This window comes from Melanostigma gelatinosum (assembly GCF_949748355.1).
Source record: "Melanostigma gelatinosum genome assembly, chromosome: 9".
NCBI lineage: Eukaryota > Metazoa > Chordata > Actinopteri > Perciformes > Zoarcidae > Melanostigma > Melanostigma gelatinosum.
The window spans coordinates 17,802,305-17,829,370 of NC_136642.1; the positions used below are offsets into that span (position 1 = coordinate 17,802,305).

The following is a 27,066-nucleotide window of genomic DNA, read 5'->3' on the forward strand; positions in this document are numbered from 1 at the left end:
ACTGTTATTATCTTTATTATCAAGCGTGTCAGACAAGCATCATATGACTCATGACATGGCAGACATGACCCCACCCTGTATTGGAAGCACACTTCTATACCGCTGCAGATTTTGATGTTTATTGATCATAAATATGGATTATTGATAATAAATATGGAAAACTGGCAAACAGACATTCATGGCAAAAAGTGAAGCTGCAGCACGAAAAACATTTTACACAAACATTTCTGATTTAGAGGTTTGGCTTAAACAATTGTGGAATACAATTGTGGTTATGTGCTTAAGTAAACGTAGCAATACCACAATGAAACTACTCCATTACAAGAATATCTCCTGCAGTGTTCTTCCCTAAATGTACTTAATGTCTCAAACAAAAAAGTATAGGCTGAAGGACCCTTTTGAGAGTGTTCAAATATTGTATGCTATTTACTGTAATTATTATTATCGCTGATGCTGCAAATACTGTTTCATGTAACATGTTAGTCATATTTATGTCTGTAAAACCTACAGCTTTAGTAGTTCAAGAAGCTCCGGTGTCTCAAATGTGGTGGAGAAGAAATATAAAGTAGCTGAAAGAATATACTCCAGTTAAGTACCTCAAAACAATGTACTTACGGTACAGCACTTAAGTAAATATAATGAGATACTTTCTAGCACTGGGTTCTTACAGATAGAAGTGCACAGAAACATTAGTGTGTGAGTTTTTTTATCTCTTCCATAATTACAGTGGATGGCTAAAAAGGTGGGGAACATAGCGAGCATCCTGTAATGTAACTATGGCGCCCTCTAGTGTTGGAAACCCGATCTGCACATATGTCACCATTATTGTCTTTTCACGCCACCAATCAAGAAACACAGAATGCCAAACAATGTCAATTATGATTAAACACCCATGACATTTACTACAATGTAAAGTATACATTTAAATAAAGTGGCAAGAGGAAACAAGCATTTGTACAGGCATTCAGTTTAATTGAATTTGAAGAGAGTTCAAAGTAAAAAACATGGAAGCAGTGTGGACATATGAATGTCCGAGCTGACAAGCTGGGAACATTCCCAAATGTGCATTGTGCAAAATATCACAATGTAATATGTACAACACAAAAAGAACACAAATACAAAGACAAGCACTCTCAGTAACATGAACATTGGTATTTACACAAAGATAAATAAATAAGAAAACAATAAATAACATCAAAATGCATTGATAAATGGATGACATGAAGCTCGATTTGCTGACATACAGCCGACAACTGATTTATACTCTATATACTACAGGCAGAGCAGGTTATTCCTCATAGTGGTAAAACATACAAAGTCACTAGAGGTTCACCAGCTCCTTTTGTATACAAATCATACCTTTTATACTCTTAAATCCAAATTTCCATTCAAGCCAGATCAGGACAGACATTAAGTCTGAAAACATAGACACAGAAAGATCTTTGATTGAATATGGGAAGAAATGGTACTCAAGGTAGGCTCAGTTAACTTGATAAAAACTGTTACGTCTGAATTCTCTACCACCACTTCTTTGTTCGGCACACAACATTATCACCAGCATGTTAAGACGAACAACGACGTCAGATATAATAGAAAAAGACAGGTACACATCTGCAAAGACAAAACTCCACCAGCTTTTCTGTCAAAACGGGGGGGACGTTGATATAATCATCAGATCCACCATTTCTCTGGATGATGTTCATTACATTTCAAAGCATTACATACAAGTAGGGATATATAAAACCTGCTATGGTTATGTACAGAAATAGAAAATCTAAGTTGTAACCTTCCCTGAGATTCAGTTGATGATTATTCCATCATAAACCAGTGCTGGAACAATCCCATCCAAGTCTCAAAGGATTAGAAATCTATCATTTCTATTTCTATGTACATCTCACCTCTGGATATTGATTTGCTTTCCTTGTTTAGAATGTAACTGTGCAGCTCAAACTTGACTGGCAGCTGAGTCCACAACTTGAAATAAATAAGAAAAAATCAGACAAGTGCGTGTTCACAAATAAGTGGAGGACTGCCGTACCGAGGTGTCTATTCAGTAAACAAGAACTGTAAACGTAAGTCTCTCTCGCGTAACATCAATAAAAACGTGAATACGATGAGGTCAACATGACATGATACTGTACATCATCATCAGCTTTATATCTATAAAGGTGAACAACAACAAAGAAATGATGAGCTCAAATATAAATTGACGTGTTGTGTATTCCTGTCTCGATACAGCAGTAACAATATGAACGGTATGTGATTTAGCAGCTCAGGAACATTTGATGTAGCTTTCCCAGCATGCCAAATGGTCTTGGTTTCCTTTCCAGGCTCAGTTTTAAGGAGCTGAAAGTCACTTTTTGAACCAGTCTGTGGCACCACCATAAAGAGAAGGAATACTAAGATCTATCCCGAACCGTACACTACTGTATTTTAGGTTGTGTGTGACACCTTGGGCATGACCTTTAACACCTCTCACGAACAAAATGATCCTCTCAACACAAGCCTGTCTCATAATGTATCTACAACAACTCAGATCATGGCTTAAATGAACACATCACACCTTAACGCATCCATCCATCTAAATCTTACTCAAATGAAGTCTTTCATGTTATAGCACTATCAACCCAGAACCCAAAGCAAGGCCCTACCTCACCTCCGCCTCTCTCTGGCTCCTCCTCCTCTAATCTCGTTTAGCTCTTCCTTTCCTCTTTCTCCTCCCAGAGCTCTCCTGGGGCTTCTCCTCTTTGCTCCCCGCCACCACTGCCCCGTTGGCGGCCTTGCTGAGCCCGTTCAGGGTCCCGTTAGAGAGGGCCTTGCCCCCTTTGGAGGAGGAGGCGTCACGTCTGGGCTGTTGGCGGCGGTAGGTCTGGTAGTAGAAGTTGCCGAAGAGGACGATGAAGGTGATGGCGTAGCAGATGAGGGAGTAGTGCATCCAGTGGGGGAAGTCGCAGTCGACGTAGAGGGACAAGGCTGTGTGGCCGATGGTGACGTGGAACTGGACCTGAGACACAAAGAAAGACAATCACATTTTTGCGTTACTGTCGTGTGATTCTTTCACACCTTTAAACCTGAGAATCATTATTTCAGTGGGTAGAACGTGGCGTGAGATCAACCTTCCAAACGATGTAAAAAGGAATACATTTTTATTTAAATCAGCCGCACAGTGAGGTGACATCTTACCATCTGGACGATGGTCAAGTACTTCTTCCACCACAGGTACTTTTGGATCTTAGGTCCACAGGAGGCCAGGCCATAATACAGATACATCAAGACGTGGATGGCTGCGTTCATGTGGGCCCCAAAGAACGCTGCAGGTAAAAGAAAATCCGAATATCGATATTAGTTTTGCCATGCTAACGGTGGTGCTAGAACACAATTTAATTGCACAAATTTGTTTATTTCTGAACACTTTATTGTAGTTTTATTTCAAATTGAAGGACAATAATGGTATTTGGTGTATATAGCGGGAAATTGTGAATACTTCATATTATCGATTCATTTTCCAGCCGCATTAACACACAAAGATTACGTAACAAAAAACTGATTTGGCAAATTGTCCACTGCGATGGATTATGTATTTATGTCTCTGCAAGATGTTCTTTGTGCTGTTGGTGATTGTGACACAAAGGGCACATACATGTAAAAGACTCTTCCTTCCGTCTTATTACAAAACGACCACAATTGCTCAGTATGAAAAGATCAGGATCAAAAAACAAAAACATGATCAAGACCTTTGAGTCCAACAATAAATGTTCAGTTTAACGAGAGCTAAAGGAAATAGGGGGTAAAGATGTATTACATTCGGTAAAAGTAGGCACAGGGCATAATGTAGGACTCCACTGTAGCATGAGCTACTCACACTGTCCTCCTGCCACCCATTTGATGCCGATCCACCAGAGAGTGAACATGGTGCAGTGGTGGTAGACATGCAAGAAAGTAACCTGGTTGAATTTTTTCCTCAGGATGAAAAACACCGTGTCCAGATACTCGATGCCCTTAGAGATGAAATACCACCACAGAGCTCCTGCCACCTGTCTCGGGCAGAACGGGAGAAATGGGTTGAAGACAGGCACGGGTGGAGGAAGGGAATAGAAACCAACAGGGAAACGCAGACAGTTAGAGAAGTGGAGGAGTAGTTCAATTGGACTCTCGTTTCTACCTTGTTGTACAATCAAAGATGAAGCTGTCTCGACTCAACGGAATTCCACACATACTTGCACTTCCTTGAGGGAATAGTTTCAGTTCTTTGCTGATCTATTCTATCCAACATCTCAAACTCAGGGTCACCTGAGACCCAGTGACTGTGTCAGATGTGTAACTACGTCACGGAGCAGTAGGAAGGAAGGTGAAACTGAACACCTTCCTTGAGCCCTCTTCCAGCTCGCACTTTTTCTAATAACAGCAGCACGGTCCAAATGAGCAGATGCTGGTCATGTTTCTAAAAAAAACCTGAAAGTGAAGCTTCCCCTGGCACCGCAGACGAGGATGTTTCTTCATCATTTGAGTACGAATGATAAAGAAACATGTAACATGTTACGTCGCAGTCAAAGAGCAGAGGTGTCTCGTTACTCCTAAACTAATTACAGCACACACACACACACACACACACCATAAGAAAGGAAGTGACATAATAGGGCAGGTGCCGTGCAGTCCATTGTGGCAATGTTCCATTTTCACTTAAAAAACACTCACCCTAACTTCATTGGGGTCCTCTGAATAGTCCACCCGTTGACAGATGTAGCTGTAGCTCGCTGACCGCGCTGCCATGAACAGCTAAAAAAACAAGATAATATTTAATGAATCACTGATATAACAACAAAGGCAGAGAGACACAGTGAGAGGAAGAAAGCTGGATGCGCTGTGATAAGGCTCGTCTTAACATCTCGTTAATAGTTACCTACCTCTTTAAAGATGAAGAAGTTGAGAAAGACCATGCTGAAGTTGTAGACAATGAGGGTCTTGCGGAGCTGGAAGGGCTCTCTGTTCTTCATGTATTTGGGCCCCAGCCAGAGGAATAGCAGGTAGGAGGTGCTGATGGCCAGCGTGGGCAGGGGGTTGTTCATCAGAGGCCATTTCGCCACTCGCTTGTCTGTGGGACAGATGTTCACAGAGCATTACATAACTATTCTTAATGTTCACATTGCGCTGTCACAGCGTGGGTTCGGTGTCAGCATATTTTAAGAGGAGCGCAGGTCAAATGCAATTGGAGTGCAGATGCCACCTTTTTGTCCAGAGGTGACCTGTCTGGAGGTCAACTTGAGTTTATTGGTGCATGTGATGTGATAATTCGCTTATGAGGTGAAAGATACAATGTCCATTCAGCGATTTAGCAGGTGATGACAAAGGAAAGATTGTGTACTGATTCCACTTCAGTTATAAAAACAAGGTACGAATGACGGAGTAAAAGCCAGACAAGACACATTGAGAATATATTGCTGTATATTTCATATCAATATATGTCCAGCACATACACACATTATTCTACTGTGGTGCAACTTTGACTCGTCCTTTGTCAAATTCCCACCAAAGCACCGTCCATTTTCTGACTCGTTGCAGGAAAACCACCGACCTGTAGATGTCAACTTAAGTGTTCAGTTACTTGTAAAACACCATTTCTCCAAAATACAAGACTGTTACCTGCAATGGTTAGGGTCCATTTGTAGAACTCTATGGTGTCATTAATCAAATGTGTGACTATCTCCATGTCTGCGGCCGATTACCTGAAATGAAAGAGACAGACGTGAGAATGGCGACCTCTGAAATCTCAGAGTAAGAACCCTAGCCATGCTATTTTTTAAAACTGCAACATAACAATAATAATAACTCTTTGAAATGATTGATCATTAAATAGTATGAAGCTGTAAGAGAAAGGAACCCAGGCTAACAGGAGGCCAGTTTAAAGCCTATAGGAGCCTGTGGCCCCAGGCCATGATAGATGGGCTATAGGCTTCATTGCGCACAAAGGCTGGGAGCACCAGCCGGCAGATGCGCGTGTGTCAGCAGATTTTTTGGCGTGAGCACGTCCACCAGCCAACCTGATGGTCCTTATAATGTGTGTGTGGGGGTGGGGGTAGTGGGGAGGGGGGGTGGAAGCCTCGTGCCCCACTTTCACATTGAAATGGCTGATCTCCTATACAGTGCCAGACTGACGCATATGTTGATAAGTGTGATTGTATGATCCCTAAAAAGATGACACCCTCCCCCCCCCCCCCCCCCCCATCTCTGACTCTCTCTCTCTCCCGCCTGGAGCGGATCAAGCGCTGCTGCAGCATCTGCCTTAGTCCTGCACGCGCTGTCCGCATAAACTACTATGAAAATAAACCGTAGGCTACATCACTGTCAAAATGAGAAAAAAAAATTTACCAAATATTGTGTGTTCCTATGGATTGGGTAAATATATTGACAATAGGATTATGAACTATTTGAATGTCAGATATTTGCAATCTGCAGTATGCAGTCCGGCCTTCAACTGGGAGCCTGCATGAGCAGTCCCATCATCAATATGATTTTTCAAAAATGCCTGAGCTGTTTCCGTCTTACATCTGTCAAAAAAAACACGATTACGGTCATGAAAGACAAACGTGGTCTCAAATCACGACTCCACACAGGCAACATATACGATCCCGTATTATCGACGTTGGTCTCGCATTCTGCTCCGTGCAAATAAAGATGCTTATTACCTTACCGTGTCGGTGCTTTAAAAAAAATCCGTGTAAAATGACATTCAACGCAAGGTCACGCCGTGTGCGTTATTCCGGGTGGTAATCGACTGCGCTCGTTCTCTATGAATTGATTAACTGTTCCGCATCCAGGGTGAAATAAACGGACCGCTGAAAAAAAACGGGGATGGCATGAATTATGGCGTCAAGGGACCACACTAGGCTCCGCTGCGCGTCTGCTTCCCCGAGTCCTCCTCTGATCCCGCACACAGAGAATACACCTTACACTTCCGATTTTACCTTCAAAATAAAAAGAATGATGCTTTTCCTTAAAGCGCAGTAGAAAATGGCCATGAACGTCAATTAAATATGATTGATGCAAACAACAATAGTAATTATTAAATAATAATAATGCTCATCTTATGGTATTGTTAATATCAAGAATCATTCAACCACTCACTTGTCTTAAATTAAATCCCTCCTGAAACTGTCATGGCAATGCAGTGAGTTGGGGAGTTTAAATAATGATTGTTTATATTATCCTTAAATTAAAGTAATTTACTCCATAAGTTGGAGCTCGTATGCAAACGATTATTCTCTCAGCCTCCAAACCAAATGTTTTTATTTGAATTTCCTGCTTGCTCTATTCTGTCCAGCTTCATGCAGCTCCGCTCCTTTCCACTTGACCGGGAGGATGGAGAGATACTGAGCGCATGCGCACACATGGAGGCGGATGCAGCAGCATCCGCTTCGTCGAGTCGACCAGACTCAACCAGAGAAAGGCAGGAAAAGCATTGGTTTTGACCTCAAAATAAAACAAAAAGAAACGCGTCTCCTAAAATAACTAGGATTGTGCAGAAAAATGTACACATCAAACAAGAGTCAACATCACATTAATATATACAGGTGAATAGCATTATAGTATCCAACTTCAAACGGTGTATTGATTCTAAATCCATAGGCTCTATGTTTATCAGACATAAGGTTGAGGACGACAGGTCATTAAATGGGTTTTATTTTGAAATTCCTGACCAGAATCCCTCATCTCACTCTGTCGGGCTTGACATTTGGCTCCGCTGTTGCACCGGCTCCTCTCTTGTCCTCTACTGCACGAGCTGGTTGTTTTAATCTATAAATCAGCCTACATGTTGTCTTCCTGCTGTTCCTGTGACGTGGGGATCAGAAGCGCACATTGTGCAATCTTTACGCACGGCTGATACGAGAGATGCGAACTCCGGACTCACTTCATTGATGGTCGTGAGCTTCCATCATAGGCCCTGCGCTCTTAATACCGACGCGAGTTCCTCTCATGAAAATGGTCCGGTGAAACGGCGTGTCGGATCACGGAGGGCTTCTCAGCAGCGATAAGGTCAAGACCTGTGTTGTGAAAAATGAAGATTTGGAGCACGGAACATGTTTTCAGGTTGGATTATTGACGTTGTATTGTCCTCAGTGGACTGGTCTGTCATTGGAGGGCTAGGATAAATAAATCTGAATTTAATTAAACTCTGAAGCTCACTACTATCTGATTGTGGTCAGTAAATTCCACCTGCTCTATAGGAGTGATCACGATGATCATTTAACATCAGCAGACAGCGTCCCGTTCACAGTTTTGTCCCAGAAAAGCACATGAGGAAAGTGATTTTGTTTGTTAAAGTACTTCCATCAACAACCCTGTGCACTTGACTTCATCGAGAGAGCATGAAACATATTCCTGCACACGCATATTTCAGCCAATAGACAAAAGTGACATGTTTCTTCCCCTTTTCATATTATTTTGTACTGTTTTTGTGCGCAGTTACCCATGGGAGACGGTGATCAAGGCTGCCATGAGGAAGTACCCGAACCCCATGAACCCTAACGTGGTCGGGGTGGACGTGCTGGACCGCAGTGTTGATACAGAGGGGCGGCTGCACAGCCACAGACTCCTCAGCACGGAGTGGGGTCTCCCGGTCATTGTGCGAGCGGTCAGTCATCAACACACACACACACATATGTATACGCACATATCCACATACACAGATCAAGCGACATGTGGGCTCATTTTACTTGCTGTGTGTTATCGTGTGCGTAGATATTGGGAACCAACTACACGCAGACGTATGTGAAGGAACACTCCATCGTAGACCCAGAGGAGAAAAAGATGGAGCTGTGCTCAACAAATGTAAGTTCATCCTGAGTCTGTCCGCCAGCCACGACTTCAATCAGCATCAGCTGCACAGTACATGTGGCGATGGTGAGCCACAACAACATTCAAATCCAACTGTGTAATCACCTACATGATCATGCATCAAAATGTGCTGCTGTTGTGTTCATGAACAATAAATAACAAACAACAATTCACCGGAAATACTATGGTACGTTGATATAGTACTTGTTGTGTCCAAATACAACTTCATATGCATCACAATATTCCATGTGAGTATTCCATAAATAAGGAAATCCAAACACGTTATCCTCCAGATCACTCTCACCAACCTGATTTCAGTGGACGAGAGGCTTCTTTACAGACCACACCCAGACAACCCAGAGGTGTAAGTATATTGCGCAATTCATTCAACTTCATGTTGTTTCTGAAAACCCACCCTCATCTTCCCTCCCTCCTCAGTACCATCCTGACCCAGGAGGCCATCATCACAGTCAAGGGAGTGAGTCTAAGCAGTTACCTGGAGGGGATGATGGCGAGGAGAATGTCAGCTAACGCCAGTAAGGTATCACTTCTTTTATCCTTTGCATGTACTCTCGAGTTACAAACGTATTGCAGAGTATTTCTTTGCAATACTTCCAACTGGCACTCTGCTGTCTCTGCAGTGTCATTGCATGCTACCTGGAACCCACAGGCAGACGTTGCTATTCCCAGCGGTGTTCACCTGTTTCTGTGTGTGGCCTTTGACTTCTCTTTAATCTTCTGTTTCTCCGTGTGGATCTGTAGGGTTGGGATGCTATTGAGTGGATTATTCAGAACTCTGAAAGAGAGAACGTACCTCTCTGTGACATTTACTAACTCTGGTAACTCTTCTCTCCTTGCTTTTCTTCACAACCTTCAGTCTTACCAGACTATTATAAGCACGCCACTCATTTTGTTTTCTCTCGAAACAGCAAAAAATCTCATATTTGTGTATGTGTCACATATTGCTCAGCGCTCATTTGTTTGCATATCCAGGACTGCAGCTCTACAGCGACGCCTACTTTACGCGCTTCACACCTCCATAAACCGCCGGAGGGTTCTCAGCACCTCGGGATCCTCTGCAGTTGGTACTTACATCACCATGCACTGAAAGCTAAGACTGACGGGGAAATGCTGCCAAAGCTGAAATGGTTACAGAGCTGGATTGAAGGGTTGTGGGTCCCAAGTCCGGTAGGTGTTGCTTAATGCTAACTCAGCAGACGACTGTTCTCATCGAGGCAAGCGGGGCCAACAGGAAACTTTTCCTTCCAGCTCCACCGCTGAATACATTGAAGGTTTGACATTCAAGGTGGCCGTCTGTCAACACCGTGAGCCTACCAGACTTTACTGGTTTGAATATAGCATCACTACCACACATTTCCTTTGCTCTCATGTCATATCTCCGCATACCGTGGAGGAGATGCGGAGGAGGGATGCAGCACGTACATGTACACATTTTTAAGGAAGCAAAGTATGATAAAATGACAATATGCAAAAAACAAAACGTCATCACTTTTATTTGAAGTGATGTAATTTCTCAGTGGCGACTCCTGACAAGTTTTTACTGGTGCTTATGACGTGTTTTAAGACGCACAACCTGTAGATGGTATGTTTGCATGATAGCAGTTTGAAAAAGAACGGGGGGGGGAGTAAAAAATGAAAAGAAATGTAGTAGGCAGATATACATTTGCTAATGCAGCTTTAGACAGGTAGGAATTCACAGAAATGATGTTGTTTATCTCAACAACAACAAAAGATGGGAATGTACCATTAACACGACCTTCTTTATCTGCTTATCTGGGCAATATTGCCGTAAACCAGCAGATTTGTAACTGGGTTCATGAGGAAGATGACATGTTTGGCGTTTGTGATCGGTACAGTAAAGCATTAGGTGGACTGTCTTTGTGGGCAGCATTGCCCCTTCTTTTAAAAGGCCTTAAATTATGCCCGTGTATTATTGCTTTGGTAATCATTCATTTACCAGTCGTACACACGATGCTTCCAAATGTTGAACCTCTCTGCAAAAAGCTACCTTCACACCCTGAGGAGCAGGGCAGTACTGTTTGTGCAACGCTGCACAGTGATACAGTTTACAAAGTACAATGATCATATTTCTTGGTAAAATTAATATTTACATATTTGTATAAATATTTATTAAAAAATGATTGCATTGTTCATATTGTCTGAGTGTCATGCTAAAAGAGTTTCATTTGCTTTTTCAATTTTTTTTCTACCTCAACTGTTACTGCTGCAACACTTAAAACAAAAATTACATTTTAAAACTTGAAGACTGTTTGTTGTTCAGGCAGCTCAATGTTTCACAACAGAGTGTTATTAAACAGCAGGCCTGTCTAATAAACACGGAATCCCCCAGAGTCCTTTGTGGTTTAAAGACACTGCAGAGGCAGGTTTTTTTTTGATTAGAGCCTCAGTGTTTCATCATCAAAGTACTGTTTCATTTCTCTGCTCCAGAAAGAAACACTCAGGATTGAACTGTGATTGAAAATCTGAGGCAGAGAAAACCTCATCGCTCATGAAGATAGCGTGATGTGCAAAGTAGCATGCAGTTCATAATTTCTCCAATAGAGGGCACCATTCTGCCATTAGCAGCAGCCAGGATTTTAAATCTGAAGAAAAGGCGATTGCCCAACACAAAGTGTGTGTGTGTGTGTGTGTGTGTTGAGAAAAGTCCCATTAAGAGGACTACATACAAGTGATGGCAGCGGTGAGGTTGTTTTCTTTTATTTATTCAACAGAACAGAAACAGAACGCATTGCATAGCATGTACATCATTCCTCACTGTCTGAGCAGTGACAGAGGAAAGTCTGGGTCAAATTGCACCTTAATAACAATATTCCCATTCCTTGCTAGAATCTCAATAAATAAGTAAACACTGTCAGCTGGGTGTTTAAAAAGCATGCAGGAGGCTACAGAAGAAGAAAAAAAAGATGTCTTCTGTAAATGTTGATTAGATCGTTGATAAAAAACAAACAATCAGCATCAGGATCTGAAAACATTCCAAACAAGGATTAAACTCTACCGGTTTCAAGTTTCGTGACAAGGCACACCATAGCCATCGCTATGTTGACTTTAATTACAATCTTTGGTAATACTGCACACAGGCGCTTCTGCTGCTATAGCAGCCACAGCAGAACATTAAGAATAAAAAAAGTCATATCAAATCTTTATAAAAGTGAAAAACAGCAAAGAAAAAGGAAAACAACATTGTGGTGTGCCATGTTATCATAGAATTATCACCCAGTCCAACGATCCATTGCTTATATTGCAGTAACTCAAGACTTGTGCCTCTCCATCCCAGTGCCCAACAACACTATTGTAAACTACATCTAAACTTCACACACATTGCAGCCCCCCCCCCCCCCCCCCCATGTGAGCAGGCCTTGTAATGGATCAAACAAATCACAATTTCAAACAAGTTGGAATAATCTTCCTACTTCCTGTCTCGAAAAAAACAAACAATTTACAAGGGTTGAAAACCCTCCAAAAATAAAAACAAATTCCCAAGTTGGGAAAAATAAGTGCACACGTCTGAGGTCAAGAGGTGTGTTTGCATTCAGAGTATAATTTCAACAACCACATTAAACTAAGACTTAACTCTTTCTGACAGCCGAGTGTTCCCTTTATCCACAGGCCGACTGCTACGCCTCCTCTCCTCTCCGTCACATTCACTCACTTTCAACTGGGAACTCTCCCAGAGGTTCAACAGAATCTCCATTGCATTATTGTCCCGCTGCCTGAGCCCCCTCCGGTCAAACCTCAACTAAAATACACATCCGGGTACACATCAGAGTGTGCTATTAACAAAAAAAACAATATTGTATATTTCTATGTACAGTATGTACAGTCAGTTCATCTGGATTTTTCTTTGGGAGGGGGGGGGGGGGGGATCAGAAGTTGAAGAGGTTGATGAAGTCTTGAGGGGAGAGGGACATGGTGCAACTTTCCGGGTTGTTTGCCGTGCAGGGATGGTTCGTGTCCTGGGAGAAGACACACAGCGCTCAATATTAAAAGGTTTATTTTCCTCTTTAGTTATTAATGGTTGTGACATTTTTGTTTTCGTATCCACTTTGATCAAGTGCAAAAGGAGAGAGGGGGAAAAAAAACATCAACACTACCTTCCAGAAAAGGATGTGGCAGTGTGTGCAGAAGTGCAGGGTGTCACTATATTCCTCTCTGCGAGGATAGCAGCGGATCAGCTTAGAGTACATCTTCTTCCACTCCAGGTGACCTTTGTCTGACACCATCAGGCGCCTTCGGATCTAAAGGAGAAGTAAACAGACTTTGAGACACGACCCAAGGAGAGAAAAAGACTTTCAAATATCTTCGAGGATCTCAGCTCTCTTGAGAAGTTATTTAGTATCCCACCTCACTCCTAAAGATGGTGCATTAATAGAGTCGTTTTGTTATTTAAAGCACTCTTAACCTGTCGGAAAGCTTCACTGTAACCTACTTCAGCATAAAGCCTGAGACCGTCTCACTCGCTTATCAGGGGCATGCTTCTGCGCATGGTGCTGGGTGACTGCGAGGTCAGTATGCGCACTCTTGTTTTCCAGAAGCAAGTCTTGTTTATCAGAGAAGCTCGACCTCATTGAGTGATTTTCAATGACATGCATGTCAAAAAGACTGCACCGTTATCTTACTTTAACGGTCTCAAGTGTGTAACCTGGAGGCCATCTGAGGCAGTTCGAGGACAACAAGGTAGACGACTAACCCGCCGTGTGTGTGTGTGTGTGTGTGTGTTACGGGCACGGAGGAGTGCAGCATTCTCATTCTGTACATATTTAAGGATCATCCCCCTGATTTCCACGTGCCTGTCTGTCTGTGAAGTGGTAATGGCAGAGCCTCTTCCACAGCAGCCGGTCCTCGGCGAGGGTCCCCAGCGAGGGGCACACCTGGCCCAGGCTGACCAGGTCCCTGCCGTCCGACAGACGCTGCATGATGTTCAACTGCAGACTGGCGGGCAGTTCGGTCAGAATCATGCCTGTAGATGTGGGCTGAAGGGGAAGAACAAGTCATACGTTTAATAGAAATGTAACATCCTCCTTGAATGCCCCTACATTTCTCCATCGTAAGAGAACTTTTGTGATTCGGGCTCCTCGCCCTGTGTTTCGAGCACATGCTCACCCTGTTGATGTGGATGTTGTCCAGCTGCTGGTGCCGCTGCAGGATGTTCTCCATGCGGTACAGCCAGGTGTTGATGTTCCCCACCAGGACAGACTTGCCCATGTCCTGAACGAGACCACACAGCGAGACGTAGAGCGTCAGCAGCAGCTCCTTGATGGGACGAATGTTCTGCTGGTCGTCCAGAACTGAGGGGGGGGGACAACAACAAGATGAATCACTGAACTCAATTCACGACCTGCCGCCCAACAGTGCAACAGTGAGTCATCGAAAAGCACATTATTAAAGCAAATGTTTTTTGGAGCGGCTGCACTCTTCTCCTGTGACGTTTGTAATAACTGGCCAACAGGTTTCATAACGCCACCTAAACAAGCCGAACCTCTGTTTAGCAGAGGGAACATTTAGTTTACACTGTGGCTTGCTGGGCCGTCTGGTGACTGTCTTGCGGGTTTGACGGTGCCATCAAAGCACTAAATCCACTCCCCTGCCTCCTTCACAGGTCGCCAGGGCTCATTTCCTCACCTATCGGAGCAAACAGTAGCTTTCATGCGTTTGTCTTTAAGAAGGAAGTGGAGTCTATATCCATGTACATTTTGATGAAACAATAAAAATGAAATCAAATCGACTGAATGGAGTCAAACTGCACGTTTAAGCACCTGTGTGTGTGCTTGTGTGTGTGAAAACAGTAGAAAATGAAACCCTTGGCACACAAAAGGAGAGAGGCCGAGAGGCAAATTAGTCGAGTGGCTTTACAAAGAGCGGGGAGGAGAGCGGCAGGGCTCACCTTTCTGTACCACTCTCTCCAGAATATTCATGTAGTTCTTCTGCGCCACTCCGCTGAGCGAGGGGAGCTGGGACTTGGCGATAAGCTCCAGGAGCTAGAGCAGAGAAAAGAGAAAGAAAACAACTCATCAATTTCAACCTGTCAGCTGTTGAGAGACTCTCCGTTCCGTTGCCTCAGTGCTTAATGTGTGTTACGCCGCTCTCTCACAAAAGGCACTTGCACTCCTGACAATAAACACCGTCTCCCAAACACATTTGGAGCTGCTCCACCTGGTCATTGCTCTCAACCCGAGGTCATTTAAATCATTGGGACTCCTCGATCCTCCAGTCACGTGAATTAGATGAATCGTTTGACAGAGTGTGTCTGCACCTGCGCTCCCATGCAGGCTTGTGTGTGTGTGTGTGTGTGTGTGTGTGTGTGTGTGTGTGTGTGTGTGTGTGTGTGTGTGTGTGTGTTTGTTGCCGGCGTTGGTTAGCGGACAAACAGTGGGTTCCAGGGTGGCATGCAGCAGATGCCGTGACATCATGGAGAAACTCAAGTTCCCCCTTGCTCAATTCTCACCGGAGCATGTGACCTTTGTCAACATATCCACATATTGTGGGCTGCATTGAGTGTAGACAGCATAAACTTTCCTCGTTGAACATTTCTAAACTCAAAAAAGGAAACTGTTAGTTCTTAATCACAGATGGTGCTTACTGGGAGTAAGAAGAAAGGCAGATTAGTTTGAGGGTTATTCTCTGACACCCTCCCTGTTCATTTCTTTAAGCTTCTTCACCCTCTCCTGGATCCCCTTTTTGTTCATTCCAGCTCCATTCCTAAAAGCTAATCCCATGCCCTTCTGCTTTTAGCAGCTCATCAAGTGTTCCTCTCTTTGTAGAGCAGCCGGGCAGAACAATGTGCTTTTCAGAATCTACTTTTAGCTCCTGCTGTTCTCCAAACTGCACGGCACAGCTCGGCACACCGGCCGTGTCAGACACACCGCGTCTTGTGTTGTTACTGTACAATAAACAACCGGTTTTTTTAAAGTTTCCCATCTCCTTGAAACAACCGCCGTTCGTGCGCGAGGAGAACAGAAGAGGGACCTCTCGGTGTCTCTTTGTGGAAGAACCCGATCCGTGTAACTGAGACGGAGTTAAATGAACCCCCAAATGCCATCAGACACAACCAACGAAGAGCAGTGACCGAGGACGGCGTGTCCAGAGTAGACGCTCGTGTTACACAGCCGTATTGTTCTTTGGGCTTACCACGCTACACTGCACATGTTGGCTGGAACCGGCGCTAGAAAAAGGTCAATACAGAACTTCAACAGAGACGGGAAACAAAGTTCTGCGTAAAGAAATAACCGTTTTTAATCTCTTGTGAAAGAAAATACTTGATATCTCAGGAATACTGCAACGCTGATACCCTACACTTGTGTTTACGACGGCAGATAAAAACACCAAAGCGGTCATGAAACCTGATCCGCTGCAAACTCACTGTCCTGCTAAAACGGAGAACCCCCCATGTGATGTACCAAAGGCCGGCTTTGGTACATCACATTCCTCAGGCAGGCAGAAAGAGACAGTTCAACAGAGGACTGTGGCATAGTTTAAATGAAGGGAGACGGAAAAGAGCGAATGGAGGCGGCCTGATTCTGGAAGAGACAGGTGTGTGTGTTTGGGGGTCTGAATCACCTGACAACCACTGGGTCTGGTTTCATAGACCCCTGTCGGGTGGTCTCACCTCACCGCACAGCTGTCACCCATCCCCCCCCCCCCCTCCCCCTCGACCCCCACCTCCAACTAGCACAGGAGAACACGACCACATGCACTCAGCTCACATGGTTCAGTGTGGCAACGCTTCGATGTGGAGGGGAAGAACTCAAAATTAAACTCAGGGATTATATATTGATAATGCAATTACATTACAGACAACGATGATAATGAATGCCGACAATGTTTTTAGTGGAATATATTACGAGTTAACAATTGATTTAAAATTACGCGTCAGTGTAATTTAATTTAGGGATGCCAAATGGCTTTATCAAATCATATTATAGCAAATTGTCACGCTATGTCCCACTTTTATCCTCCCACAAACACACGCATATACTCCCTGGGTCAGTATCGCCGCCATGGAGAGACCCTTGTCTGCTGAGCATTGATAAGAGCCTGGCAGAAGCCTGCACACCCACTTAACCCCTTCTCCCCCACTAGCAAAACACTTCCTATAAGCAACCACAAAGGAAGCGAAACAAAAAGAGACAGAAGAAGAGGAAGAGACGAGGACTCACTCTGACAACGTAATTATATCTCCTTGTGTCCTTGATGGCGCTGCAGAAATCCAAGCGGTTGAAGGCCTCTCCCAATGTACAATATCCGTGGCGCTGAGGAAAACACAATCATCGGGGTATTAGAATTGAGATCCTCGGCAGGAGTACACGGTTCTCTCGGCATGTTGACACGAGCAATGACGATGATGTGAAAAGTTATTGTGAAAGCAGATGAGCTGGTTTGTTACCTCCTTGGTGCTTCCTTTATGAACGTAAATCCACTTTTCCCTGTGAAAATCTGTGAGAAAGCAGATTGTTTGTATTAGTGGCCTGTTAAGCAGCTTAAGCAGCTTATAAGCACTGTGACAAATGCAAACACACACACGGTGCCAATAAAAACATACTATTTCAGAGTGAGCATAGTTATTGAAATAGAGTTGATCAAATGATCATAAACAATAATATCAGGGATGAGATCCCATCATGAACGTTGCATAACATCCTCATGAGCACCTCCGCATAATACGTTTTGTCTTGAAGTTAACTTCACCTATTTTATTATGCGATTTCTAACCTCACACGTAACAAAAAAAATAAATTACAAAATGTTATCTTTTGCTTCTTTCAAAACAATAAGTCAGACTGTGTGGGCCTTTGGTTGTGACTCACAGGGGACCTTGGTGTTGTTGTTCATTTGGTCTTTTTTCCTCTTCTTGGCAGCCATGTCGTAGCTAAGAGAGAGCACCAGGTTCTCTTTGTTGAAACACTCCTCCTCCTCCTCCTCCTCCTCCTCGGCTTTGCAGAAGCTGGAAAAACACAACCACACATATTTCATTCAAGGCATCATTTCACCATTTTATCTCAGTAGCCTACACACCAGGTCTGCAGCACGTCGGGCGTGTTAAAGGCAGGCTTTTCGTGTTAGTGTCGGCATGTTGCAAAGTGGACAGACGTTTGTTAATCCTCTCACTTGTTGTGAGGTTATTAATAGCTCAGTGATTAGCCTGGAAAAGGAACATGGCCCCCAGAAACAAAGAAAGACACTGAGATGGAAACAACACGGAAGGTGTAACGTTAGGCCTCCCGTTTGTCTGTCACCCTGCCTTTGTTCGTCAAGCTGTCTGGACTTTCTTCAAAACACCCCCCCACACACACACACTTTCCTCCCCCAACTGGAATAAAAACCGAATGGCGCATTTAGGAGCTGAATCTCAAACACTGTTGTGATGGACACAGCGCGAGTTCTCGGGACTTGTTTATTGACCAACCTCTTCACGGAGACATTGTTGTTTTTCTCGTCCGCTGTTGTCCTTTTCCATCCCTCCTCGGTTTTCACCCAACTCTGACCCGGTGACCTCCAGTCCTGTCCGAGGAAAGGCATATCCTGCTTCGACGACGGTGAGTTAAGTGAAAATAAAAGTATCAGGAAACAGTGCCCTGTTTGCGTTCATGCGTATCCTCTCCTGAAGGGCTATGTACGTATTTCTGGTCTACTGTTGTCATTGCGCAGCTCTTCTTATATCCTCAACCCAGAACCCGGAAATACACGAGGTCCGCCCACTTTGGAAACTTCCCTGCAGCACGTGGCTTTGTTTATCAACTGGAGCGTTGCAAAACCTCTGCGGGAGAACAGCGGAGGTAACGAACCTCCTGTCGTGTCATGAACATGTAGAGACAGACAGAGGACACCAAGGACATTTATTTTAACGAGATAAATCCCTTACGAAAGTATTTATTGTATGTTAAACAGCTCGGCATTATGTAACTGTCTCTGCTGTAACTACATTCACTCAAATACTGTAATTAATGTCAAGATACTTGTAAATGTACTTGAGTGCTTCCAATTTCTGCTACTTTACGTTTCCTCTCCACTACATTTTAGGGAGAAATAATACGTTCTACTTTTTACTTGACTACATTTATTTTACAGCTACAGTCATGGACCGATTGTCACACAAGTGTTCATCTTTGTAGGCGTTTTCTGTATCTTTGTAGTCATTTGATTGTCTCCCCAACAGTCACTTTATAGAGAAAACATCTGACCAACTTGTAAAATATGATTATAATCTATTAAAGGCCCTGTAAACCCTCACAGGTGTTTTGAGTTACAGTATGTGGTTAATTAGACATGCTCAAGGTTGAGTTGTGCAAAAGCTATGTATGCTCATAAAAGTGATAAAGTATCTTGTCTTGCAACAAAACTAAAAGGAGAATGCCTCAAGCCTGAATTTTTCATCCAACACAAGATTAAAAAGAAAAGATTGAAAATGTGGTTGCACCTTCTAGATTCGGGCCATTTTGCACAGTACTTTCAACTACTTGTTCAAGTATACATTGCACATTTACATTGTGGTATCGCTACTTTTACTCATAAGTAAAGGATCTGAATACGTCTTTCACCACTGGCAGTGACTGGGATTCATTAATGAGGAATGATCATTTATGCACACATCCCTATACACTCATCCAACTGTGTGATAATATAGTGATATCAAGCTGCATTCTAATTCTGACTTTGTTACAGGCCACATCCAGGAACCCACAACTTAAAAACCTCTGGATTATAACAATCGTCACATTACAGTTTTAATGGATAATGTACTAGTGTTGATAAAAGTAATAACTGCTCAGCAGTGTTTTGCCAAAGTGTATCAGTACTGGCTAGATGTCAATGTGAATAAGGCTGCAAAGTCCCCTGATTCTTAGTCACTCCTGGAATTATAAATACATCAAGTTGTCCTTTGGGTTCGTCCAGAGTATGAGGTTATGTTGTGGACTGTGTGTGTGTGTGTGTGTGTGTGTGTGTGTGTGTGTGTGTGTGTGTGTGTGTGTGTGTGTGTGTGTGTGTGTGTGTTTGTGTCTGCAGGGAGTTCACCATTGTATTTCAATTATCCCCAAAAAGTACCAACTGATCTGTGAAGACTATGGGAATATGTTTAATTTTGGACGGTGCCATCAAAGACAATGTGTAACTCTGCGTGTCCCGGCCACTGGCTCAACTCTTATCAGCTTAATTAAACACATCTGTGAGGCCTTTGAGGATGATCAGGAAGAGTTGAGAGATTGGATTTGTCATCAGCATACAGTAAGCGCGATAACAAAGGCCTCCATTTAGGAAGTGCCGTTAATGTCTCACCTAAAATGCACCCCAGTCTGATTACTGATGTCATGTGACTGCTGATGTGAAATTCTCTTCCTTAAACTCCTGCAGCACCAGAACCACTTTGTGTATTGTTTCTCAGGATAAGAAAAAGACACAGTGGTTGGTGCGCATGTGTGTGTATACCCATGTGACTGAACGAGTGTATGTTCACATGTCTGTCTGCATTGAGGCAGTGAGAAGAGGGAGAAAGAGAGAGAGGGGGGGGGTGAGTTATGGGTACTCACAATTCATGACATACAATACAATTCTGCAAAACATGTCGACAGTGTTTCAGCTCGTCCACTTCTAACCCATTTTTGTAGTTACCCATTTTTGACAAGGACTCTGTTGATTCCTTTCCTTCTCTTCTTCTAATAAATTCGTCACCTTTTTGTGACACAAAGAGTGAATAAGCATGGAAAGTGGTTCTCCCTCAAAAACAAAAGTGCATTTCAGGATTTGAGTGTTTTATTGAAATCATTGAATTCATTCAAACATTCTGAATTCATTCAAACATTCTTGCACCGTTAATTACAGATCCTGTGTTGCCGAAGCTTTTGAAACAGGTGCATCTGTGGCTTCATGTCCTAGGTTTGAATGTAACACCCTGATATAGGCAAGAGGTCAGAGCTCTGCACACACTCCGCATGTTAAAATCTGTCAACAACAAGTCACATGAGAATATTGCAAAGCACATTGGGCACATGTGCTCTGACTAGATGTACTGATCGTGACTTCCAATTGCAGCCGTTGCAGAAGTGACCCACGCTGAAATAGTCCGACAGCTCCCCATGCGGCTAACCATACGGTGTTGGGCGTGAAAAGTGGAACTTCAAGACAAAAACAGCTCTTACTGTGTGAAGTGCAGGGGCTATACAGTGATGTGTATGGTGTTCAGTCACTGAAATCTAATTAAAGTCTATTTGTAGAGACGGACAAACTACAGGATGACATGGAAAGTCCCTGCAAGTGTCAGTTGATGACTGACTAACTGAGAAGGAAGCTATGACCTACGGCTCCAAAGAGTATCAGTTTAGTTTATTCAGTGAGTCACAAGCAATGTTAAATCAGGTGGTTTGGTGCTAGTGATCTGGCTCTGTGGATGGCAATGTCAGTTCAGACTAAAATATCTCAAAAACTTTAAAATGTTTTGCCATGACAGTTCAGATATTCATGTTCCTCAGAGGATGAACCCCAATGACTTTTGTGATCCCCTGACTAAATACTAGCAGGTCAAACTTTTTACTTATCAGTTGAAATATCTCAACATCTGCTTCATTGATAGCCACACAATTTTGTGTAGATATTCATGTTCCCAAGACATTGTATCATGTGGTGATCCCCTGTTTATGTCAATGTTTTTGAGACACATGGATGCTTGATTTAAAATCTCTCTCTCCTCTGTCCACGATTCCTATTTGTGTTGTGATGTTGTGACCGGACAGGACAGCTGTCCCACTTGAGCCTCCAAAAACCTAAATCACAAACACACACACACACACACACCTGTTGCTGTTCTTCCTGGATGCGTTTCATCACTGGCTCAGATTCTCTGTTGTGAAACCCTGCTCATTAGTTGCTCTTGCTCTCGCTCGTCGCCTCTCACATCTGCCGGCTTGCGTGGCAACCGACAGGACCACATGCATCACATGGTGTAACATTTGCCCTCTTGTTTGTCTCTCAAAATAACATCATAGCTACTATAGTTTTTCCAGTCCCCCACCTTGACCCACCCACTGTCCCCTGGACTCTTATTTGCTGGCAGCGAGTGACTGAAACACCTGACCCAGTGATTTCTGCTTTCAAAGTAATGGACACAGAGTCCTGCGTAATAGCTCCTGGTCACGTGATGTTTTCTCCACACGAAACAGCTGACAGTAGTCTCTACAATTTTAGAGGTGAATGAAACCATGTCATCACTTCAGCTGTTGCTGATCCTTACTTTACTGGAGATCTGAATTACCTGCACCATTCATATTAACATTAAATGTAATTTTCAAGATAAATTGTGATCCTATGAACACTAAATCATTGGTGATATCCTTTCATGCTGGCTAAACAGGCCATTTGGCTTTGATGTCTCCTATTTTCATGTCCATCATGTGTCTTCTGCATGAGCAGACATATTCACATTCATGTTAGTCGGCTGAGACCTCGTGGGGCACCGGTGGCTTTTACTTCACCTTCAACAGGTGGAGAAAAGCTATTTCACAATCTTCCATTCTCGATAATATTTAAAGCTGTTCTTTGCAATGTGATACATTTTCTAGATGTTTTATTCTGTGTCCCTCCTCGTCTGGATGGCAGGAACCTGCCTGGACATGTGAAGCTCCTGTGTGCACGGGAGTGAGAGCGGGGCCAAACAGACACATGATGACACAGATTGCACTCGCTGTCAACTGACTAAGCACTGTGAAGACACACTGCACTGAGAGATGGAGAGAGGCCAGGTGTGTTGATTGAATTTTTATTGAGAAAAATCAAGAGTTAGTACTAGAAAAAGCAGTACAAAAACATTTAAAAAAAAAGTTAAATAGTATCTTACTAAATACAGAAATTGAGGCTATTCACACAAGGTCACAAGTTAATATTTTAGTATACAGTAGATATGTAAATTATGTTGTAGAATCATGTTGTGCATTATATCATTCTAGGGTAATGGGTCCACAGCACTTTAAAAAAACACAAAATCTAAAAAACACTGCCAAAAGTTATATTCAGTCAAAATTCTGTCTAAAGTTATACTTTGAACACATTCCTATGTTTTTAACCTGATCTCACCACTGCATGAAATATTTGGTAACAACGTCATCACAATATTTTCATCATCATTTTGTAGTGCAAAGCAACAAGTAATCCAAACTTTCACCAGACACAGCAGCAGTCAGACTGAGCACCACACAGAACACAGCCCCCGGGATTTAATCATGACAAGTGAAATCTCATCATTTAGAGCAGGCTGAAGACAGCACTTTCAACCTCTGTGAAGTCAAGACAGGTTGAGAAGGGGATGTGGCGCACAATAGCCTGTTTTCATAGGTTTGGTTGTTTAAGAAGAAACATAGAAAAGACATGGAACAAGTACATTCCCAGGTATAGAAATGACTCAGGCATTTTAAATGAGTCCTTTGGTTGGAATAATGCATTAACACTTTTTGATTGACAGTTGTAAATAAACTGGTTTCAAATGAATAGCATTAAAGTATAAGATCAGAGATCAGCCATGATTTTGCCCATGGTTTGAGACATACGTCAGAGTCAGCGAGCCATGGTCAAACAGTTTATACGGCAGAGGCCCCTTAGATGTCCAGGTGTCCGTCTTTGGGTCGTAGCAATCGAAATTGTCGGAATCCTCGATGACGTCATTGCCGTTGATGTGACGGCCGCCTGTGACGTAGACTTTGTTGTTGAGGACGGTGGCAGAGTGGTGCATCCTCCTCTCCTTCAGGTTGGCACACTTGATGAACCGGTTGGCCTTGGTGTCGTATGCGATCACTCTCCTGGTGTATCCTGTGACAAGGGAGGCATTCATTTGAGAGGGGCGGCCCGTGTGATTCAAGCAGAATGCTCGCGATGCATTCTGATAAATAAATCAACACGGAATAACAGCAGAATGAATATGGTTCTTTTTTTATGGATTCCTTTCTCATTTTCTTAGCTGAATCAAAGGTGTCAAGTGTATCAGCTTTAAACATGAAGATTGTTTTGTTAGCCCTCATATTGTCTACCTCCAATGATGTAGATTTTGTCATCCACAATGGCAGCAGGAGCAGACACATTCTTCACCGTTCTGTTCTCCATCCTAGACCACATGTTCCTGGCAATGTGATACACCTACCGAGCGAGCGAGGGGGGTCAGGGTGAGGGGGAAATAGATTGAGTGAATGAATGAGTGAATGAGAAAGAACAGACGATGGAGCTGCAAATGAAAGAAAACATAAACCGTGATTTAGTGATTGAAGAGCATTACCTGTATTATTCTGACTGGGTTCTGCATGGCGTCCTCTCCTCCAAACACGTAGATCCTCTGGTTCGAAGCAGCCACTGCAGGGTGCAACACAGCCTCAGGCATGGGCGCCATAGCCTCCCATTGGTTGAACATACTGTTGTACCTGATAGCATGATGGAGAGATGTGTTGTTATTTCCCACGTTTGCGTGTTTAGTTCTGTATGCGTTGTGGGAAGACAGGCTTTTGTGTGATGATAATTATGGTCCAACTCACCTCTCCGCGCTGTCCGTCAGTCGTCTGTCAGGCCCAAGGCCACCCAGGACAAAGATGAAGTGGAGGTAGGAGACACTTTGGTGGGCAAAGCGTGGCGTCAGCATGGCTTCTGCCGTCCGCCACTGGTTGGTCTTGAGGGAGAGGGTGTAGACGGTCGTGCTGACTTGGCAGTTCTTTGTGTTTGTGGTCAGACCGCCGATGACATACAAGACACTGTGAAGGGCGACATAGGAGGCTTTATACAGACGAATGGGCAACTTGGCGAGCTGCTGCCATGTCTCGCTCCTTTCATCGAAGACGAGGGCCTCCCTCGAGGTCTGCTCGCTGTTCTTCCTCCCTCCTACCACCACCAACATGTCGTGGGAGGAGTAGCGCCTCGGTGCAACCCAGAGAGGTTTGAAGTCAACCGCTGTGTCACCAACGCATTTCGTGTTGACGGAAAACATCAGGCGTCGGACCGATTCTATGAGCTCGGCGCAGAGGGTGGAGGACTGGATCAGAGGGTCGTTGGCTATGAATTGAAAGAGGTATGTGGGATGGATGTGGCGGAGGCGAACTTTCTTGAAAAGGTCACTGATTGCACCACGCCTGGATAAAGGATCATGGTGGATCCAAGCTACCAGTGTCTCAAAGACCTGCTCCTCCTCCGCGTAAAGACCGTCATCCTCCAGGTATCCCATGAGCTCTGGCAAGGAGAGCTCACACAGATCCTCAGACGCTGACACGTCCGAGAAGCTCTTCATGGCCATCTCCTTTGCTTTGTCCCTCAAACTGTCACAATTCAGGATCTCAGAGAGCCGTATCATGCTCAAACAGTTGTCAGGGCTCAGTTGCTCCTGAAGGAAGCTCGAGCAGGCCTCAAAAAGGCGGCCATATTGGAACATGGATGCCGCCTGCATCAGAGGCAGCACGATATCCATGCTGATACTGACGAGTCCTGTGTAAACATAGTCAATGACACTGCTCAGAATGGCCGATGTGATGCCCTGTAAGTCAATCTTAGTCTGCTGTGTCTCTATGAAGTTGTTGCAGAACATTGCTCTGAAGTAGGGGCTGCTGGAGACCAGGACGTTGCGATGGCATGGGATCTCTGTGTTATCCGAACACAGTGACACATCGGTCAGGATGTTCTCCTGTCTCAGTCCGTTGAGCTGCAGGAGCAGGTTGGAGGACTGCTCCTTGTCTTTGTAGTGGAAGATCTTGACCGCTGGTCGGTCCATGCTGAGGAGAGACCATATTGTCAAATCAATTGTTTGTTTGTTTTTCAAATCAAGCATGGATTTTTTAGCATTTTTTAATGTAAGCGCCTCCTCCATCAACTTGTATAATCAGACACATACTTAAATTCTTGTTCAGTCATTTTAGCTAATTTAGCACTATTGTGGTACACTTTACCAAAACTGGATTCGATTTTAGTTTAGTTTAGAGTTTAGGGCAGCAGTATAAGGATTTTGAGAAAAGGTCCCATTTCATAAGACATCTTAGAACTGATTAGAATCCCCAGAATTTACAAATTCTAGTGAAACAAACACATTACCGCAGAACCATGCTACTGGAATTAGATTCAATACAGTCCTGTGTCATGTATCCAAAATGTTGTCCGACAAATATTCTTGGTAAGCTGTCGCCAAAACCACTGCTTGATTGTCTACTTTACAGATACCATGTTTTTTCAAGCCTGTTCAACTCATAACACTCACACACTAACGTTATTATGTGATCATTGCCTTGAAGCCCGCGGGTCCAATTTAGTGCTGCTACACCCCGTCATTCTACAAATAGGGCTTATAGACGCCTGTCTGACTTATTATGAAGACTAGTTGTCTCAGTAGATTACCCCAGAAACACCTGCACAACTATTCATTGTCATGGAAAAAGTGGTGCATGTGACTGCAGCTCTTCCAATCCATTGCATGCATTACACATCAGTGTAAAGTAACACATACACATGGACTAGTCTGATTCAAAGCAAGAAAATACAGAATGCCAATTTTAACATATCAGTGTAAAAAAAACCTCTTTTGTTTGATTCATATCGACATTGAATTTATCCAAAGCCATGCCAACAACATGCATAAGACAACAAGCCTCAGAGGATTACATCTCCTACCTGTTCCTCTTCGCTCTCTTTTTATGTTGTGTGGTTTCCCCACTCTGTTTTCGAAAGCAAGATATCAAGAGAAAATCTGATGCGTTGACATTTTCCTGTGCTTTCTTCCTCTTCGCTCCTGCGTCGATGCTGTGTGACTGCGCGATACAAAGGGGGCTGTCTCTTTGTAGGCGCGTGCTGCGTACTGTTTGTTTGTTATGGTCTCTTTCCACGAGGCCTCTGTGTGCATTCCTCCCCTAAAAATAGAGCCGCTCTTAGGCAACACGGCTGCAGACTCACATGTGTCTCGTCAAAGAGGTTTTCTCAGTATATGTCTGACTCCCCACCGAATCTTTTTCTTTCCTTCTATTTCCCTATGACTTTCTTTCCCTCTTCCTCTTATATAATGCCACTTCAGTTCTCCCTGGTCTGATCTCTCATTTCTTCTCCATAACATCCAGTCCTCTTGGCTTCATCATCTCCATCGCTGTCTGCCAGATGATTGTAGCAGTAAAAACAGCACTGATACTCCAACACCCATGTTGTTGGCTGCTCGCACTGTCGGCCGGCTGGTTGAAAACACAGAGATGCAAAAACATGATTCAG

The 27,066-nt window shown here is 43.6% G+C and overlaps 4 protein-coding genes across 4 annotated transcripts; 1 reads left to right on the forward strand and 3 right to left on the reverse strand.

Moving 5' to 3' along the window:
• Positions 1-1,086: 1,086 nt before the first annotated feature.
• Positions 1,087-6,811, reverse strand: elovl4a (ELOVL fatty acid elongase 4a). The gene is made up of 7 exons (XM_079274803.1): positions 6,689-6,811; positions 5,641-5,723; positions 4,905-5,092; positions 4,696-4,776; positions 3,863-4,034; positions 3,184-3,311; positions 1,087-3,004 (listed from the first exon to the last, which is right to left on the reverse strand). Exons 2-7 carry the CDS (start codon positions 5,705-5,707, stop codon positions 2,684-2,686), a joined length of 957 nt encoding a protein of 318 aa, XP_079130929.1. The 5' UTR covers positions 5,708-5,723; positions 6,689-6,811; the 3' UTR covers positions 1,087-2,683.
• Positions 6,812-7,988: 1,177 nt separating this feature from the next.
• prelid3a (PRELI domain containing 3A) lies at positions 7,989-9,912 on the forward strand. Its single transcript, XM_079274881.1, has 7 exons — positions 7,989-8,085; positions 8,461-8,629; positions 8,737-8,826; positions 9,126-9,196; positions 9,271-9,373; positions 9,595-9,671; positions 9,826-9,912. Exons 1-6 carry the CDS (start codon positions 8,054-8,056, stop codon positions 9,664-9,666), a joined length of 537 nt encoding a protein of 178 aa, XP_079131007.1. The 5' UTR covers positions 7,989-8,053; the 3' UTR covers positions 9,667-9,671; positions 9,826-9,912.
• Positions 9,913-11,642: 1,730 nt separating this feature from the next.
• On the reverse strand, positions 11,643-18,474 carry fbxo32 (F-box protein 32). Its single transcript, XM_079276303.1, has 9 exons — positions 18,275-18,474; positions 17,676-17,812; positions 17,255-17,304; positions 17,028-17,120; positions 14,756-14,849; positions 13,975-14,159; positions 13,662-13,844; positions 12,966-13,109; positions 11,643-12,827 (listed from the first exon to the last, which is right to left on the reverse strand). The coding sequence occupies exons 1-9, from the start codon at positions 18,385-18,387 to the stop codon at positions 12,738-12,740; spliced, it is 1,089 nt and encodes a 362-aa protein (XP_079132429.1). The 5' UTR covers positions 18,388-18,474; the 3' UTR covers positions 11,643-12,737.
• Positions 18,475-23,069: 4,595 nt separating this feature from the next.
• klhl38b (kelch-like family member 38b) lies at positions 23,070-26,588 on the reverse strand. Its single transcript, XM_079274555.1, has 5 exons — positions 26,482-26,588; positions 24,372-25,592; positions 24,119-24,260; positions 23,877-23,982; positions 23,070-23,658 (listed from the first exon to the last, which is right to left on the reverse strand). Exons 2-5 carry the CDS (start codon positions 25,589-25,591, stop codon positions 23,366-23,368), a joined length of 1,761 nt encoding a protein of 586 aa, XP_079130681.1. The 5' UTR covers position 25,592; positions 26,482-26,588; the 3' UTR covers positions 23,070-23,365.
• Positions 26,589-27,066: the final 478 nt, after the last annotated feature.

Coding starts and splice junctions, on each gene's coding strand:
- elovl4a (XM_079274803.1), bottom strand. CDS start 5,707: ATGGAGATAGTCACACATTTGATTAATGACACCATAGAGTTCTACAAA. Junction 4,777..4,904: donor ACTTCTTCATCTTTAAAGAG/GTAGGTAACTAT, acceptor TTGTTTTTTTAG/CTGTTCATGGCAGCGCGGTC. Junction 3,312..3,862: donor ATGGGTGGCAGGAGGACAGT/GTGAGTAGCTCA, acceptor TTTTACCTGCAG/CGTTCTTTGGGGCCCACATG.
- prelid3a (XM_079274881.1), top strand. CDS start 8,054: ATGAAGATTTGGAGCACGGAACATGTTTTCAG. Junction 9,197..9,270: donor CACCCAGACAACCCAGAGGT/GTAAGTATATTG, acceptor CTCCCTCCTCAG/TACCATCCTGACCCAGGAGG. Junction 9,374..9,594: donor TGTCAGCTAACGCCAGTAAG/GTATCACTTCTT, acceptor GTGGATCTGTAG/GGTTGGGATGCTATTGAGTG.
- fbxo32 (XM_079276303.1), bottom strand. CDS start 18,387: ATGCCTTTCCTCGGACAGGACTGGAGGTCACCGGGTCAGAGTTGGGTG. Junction 17,121..17,254: donor ATAAAGGAAGCACCAAGGAG/GTAACAAACCAG, acceptor TGTTTTCCTCAG/CGCCACGGATATTGTACATT. Junction 14,850..17,027: donor GATATAATTACGTTGTCAGA/GTGAGTCCTCGT, acceptor TCTCTGCTCTAG/CTCCTGGAGCTTATCGCCAA.
- klhl38b (XM_079274555.1), bottom strand. CDS start 25,591: ATGGACCGACCAGCGGTCAAGATCTTCCACTACAAAGACAAGGAGCAG. Junction 24,261..24,371: donor CTGACGGACAGCGCGGAGAG/GTGAGTTGGACC, acceptor TCATGCTATCAG/GTACAACAGTATGTTCAACC. Junction 23,983..24,118: donor ACCCAGTCAGAATAATACAG/GTAATGCTCTTC, acceptor CTCGCTCGGTAG/GTGTATCACATTGCCAGGAA.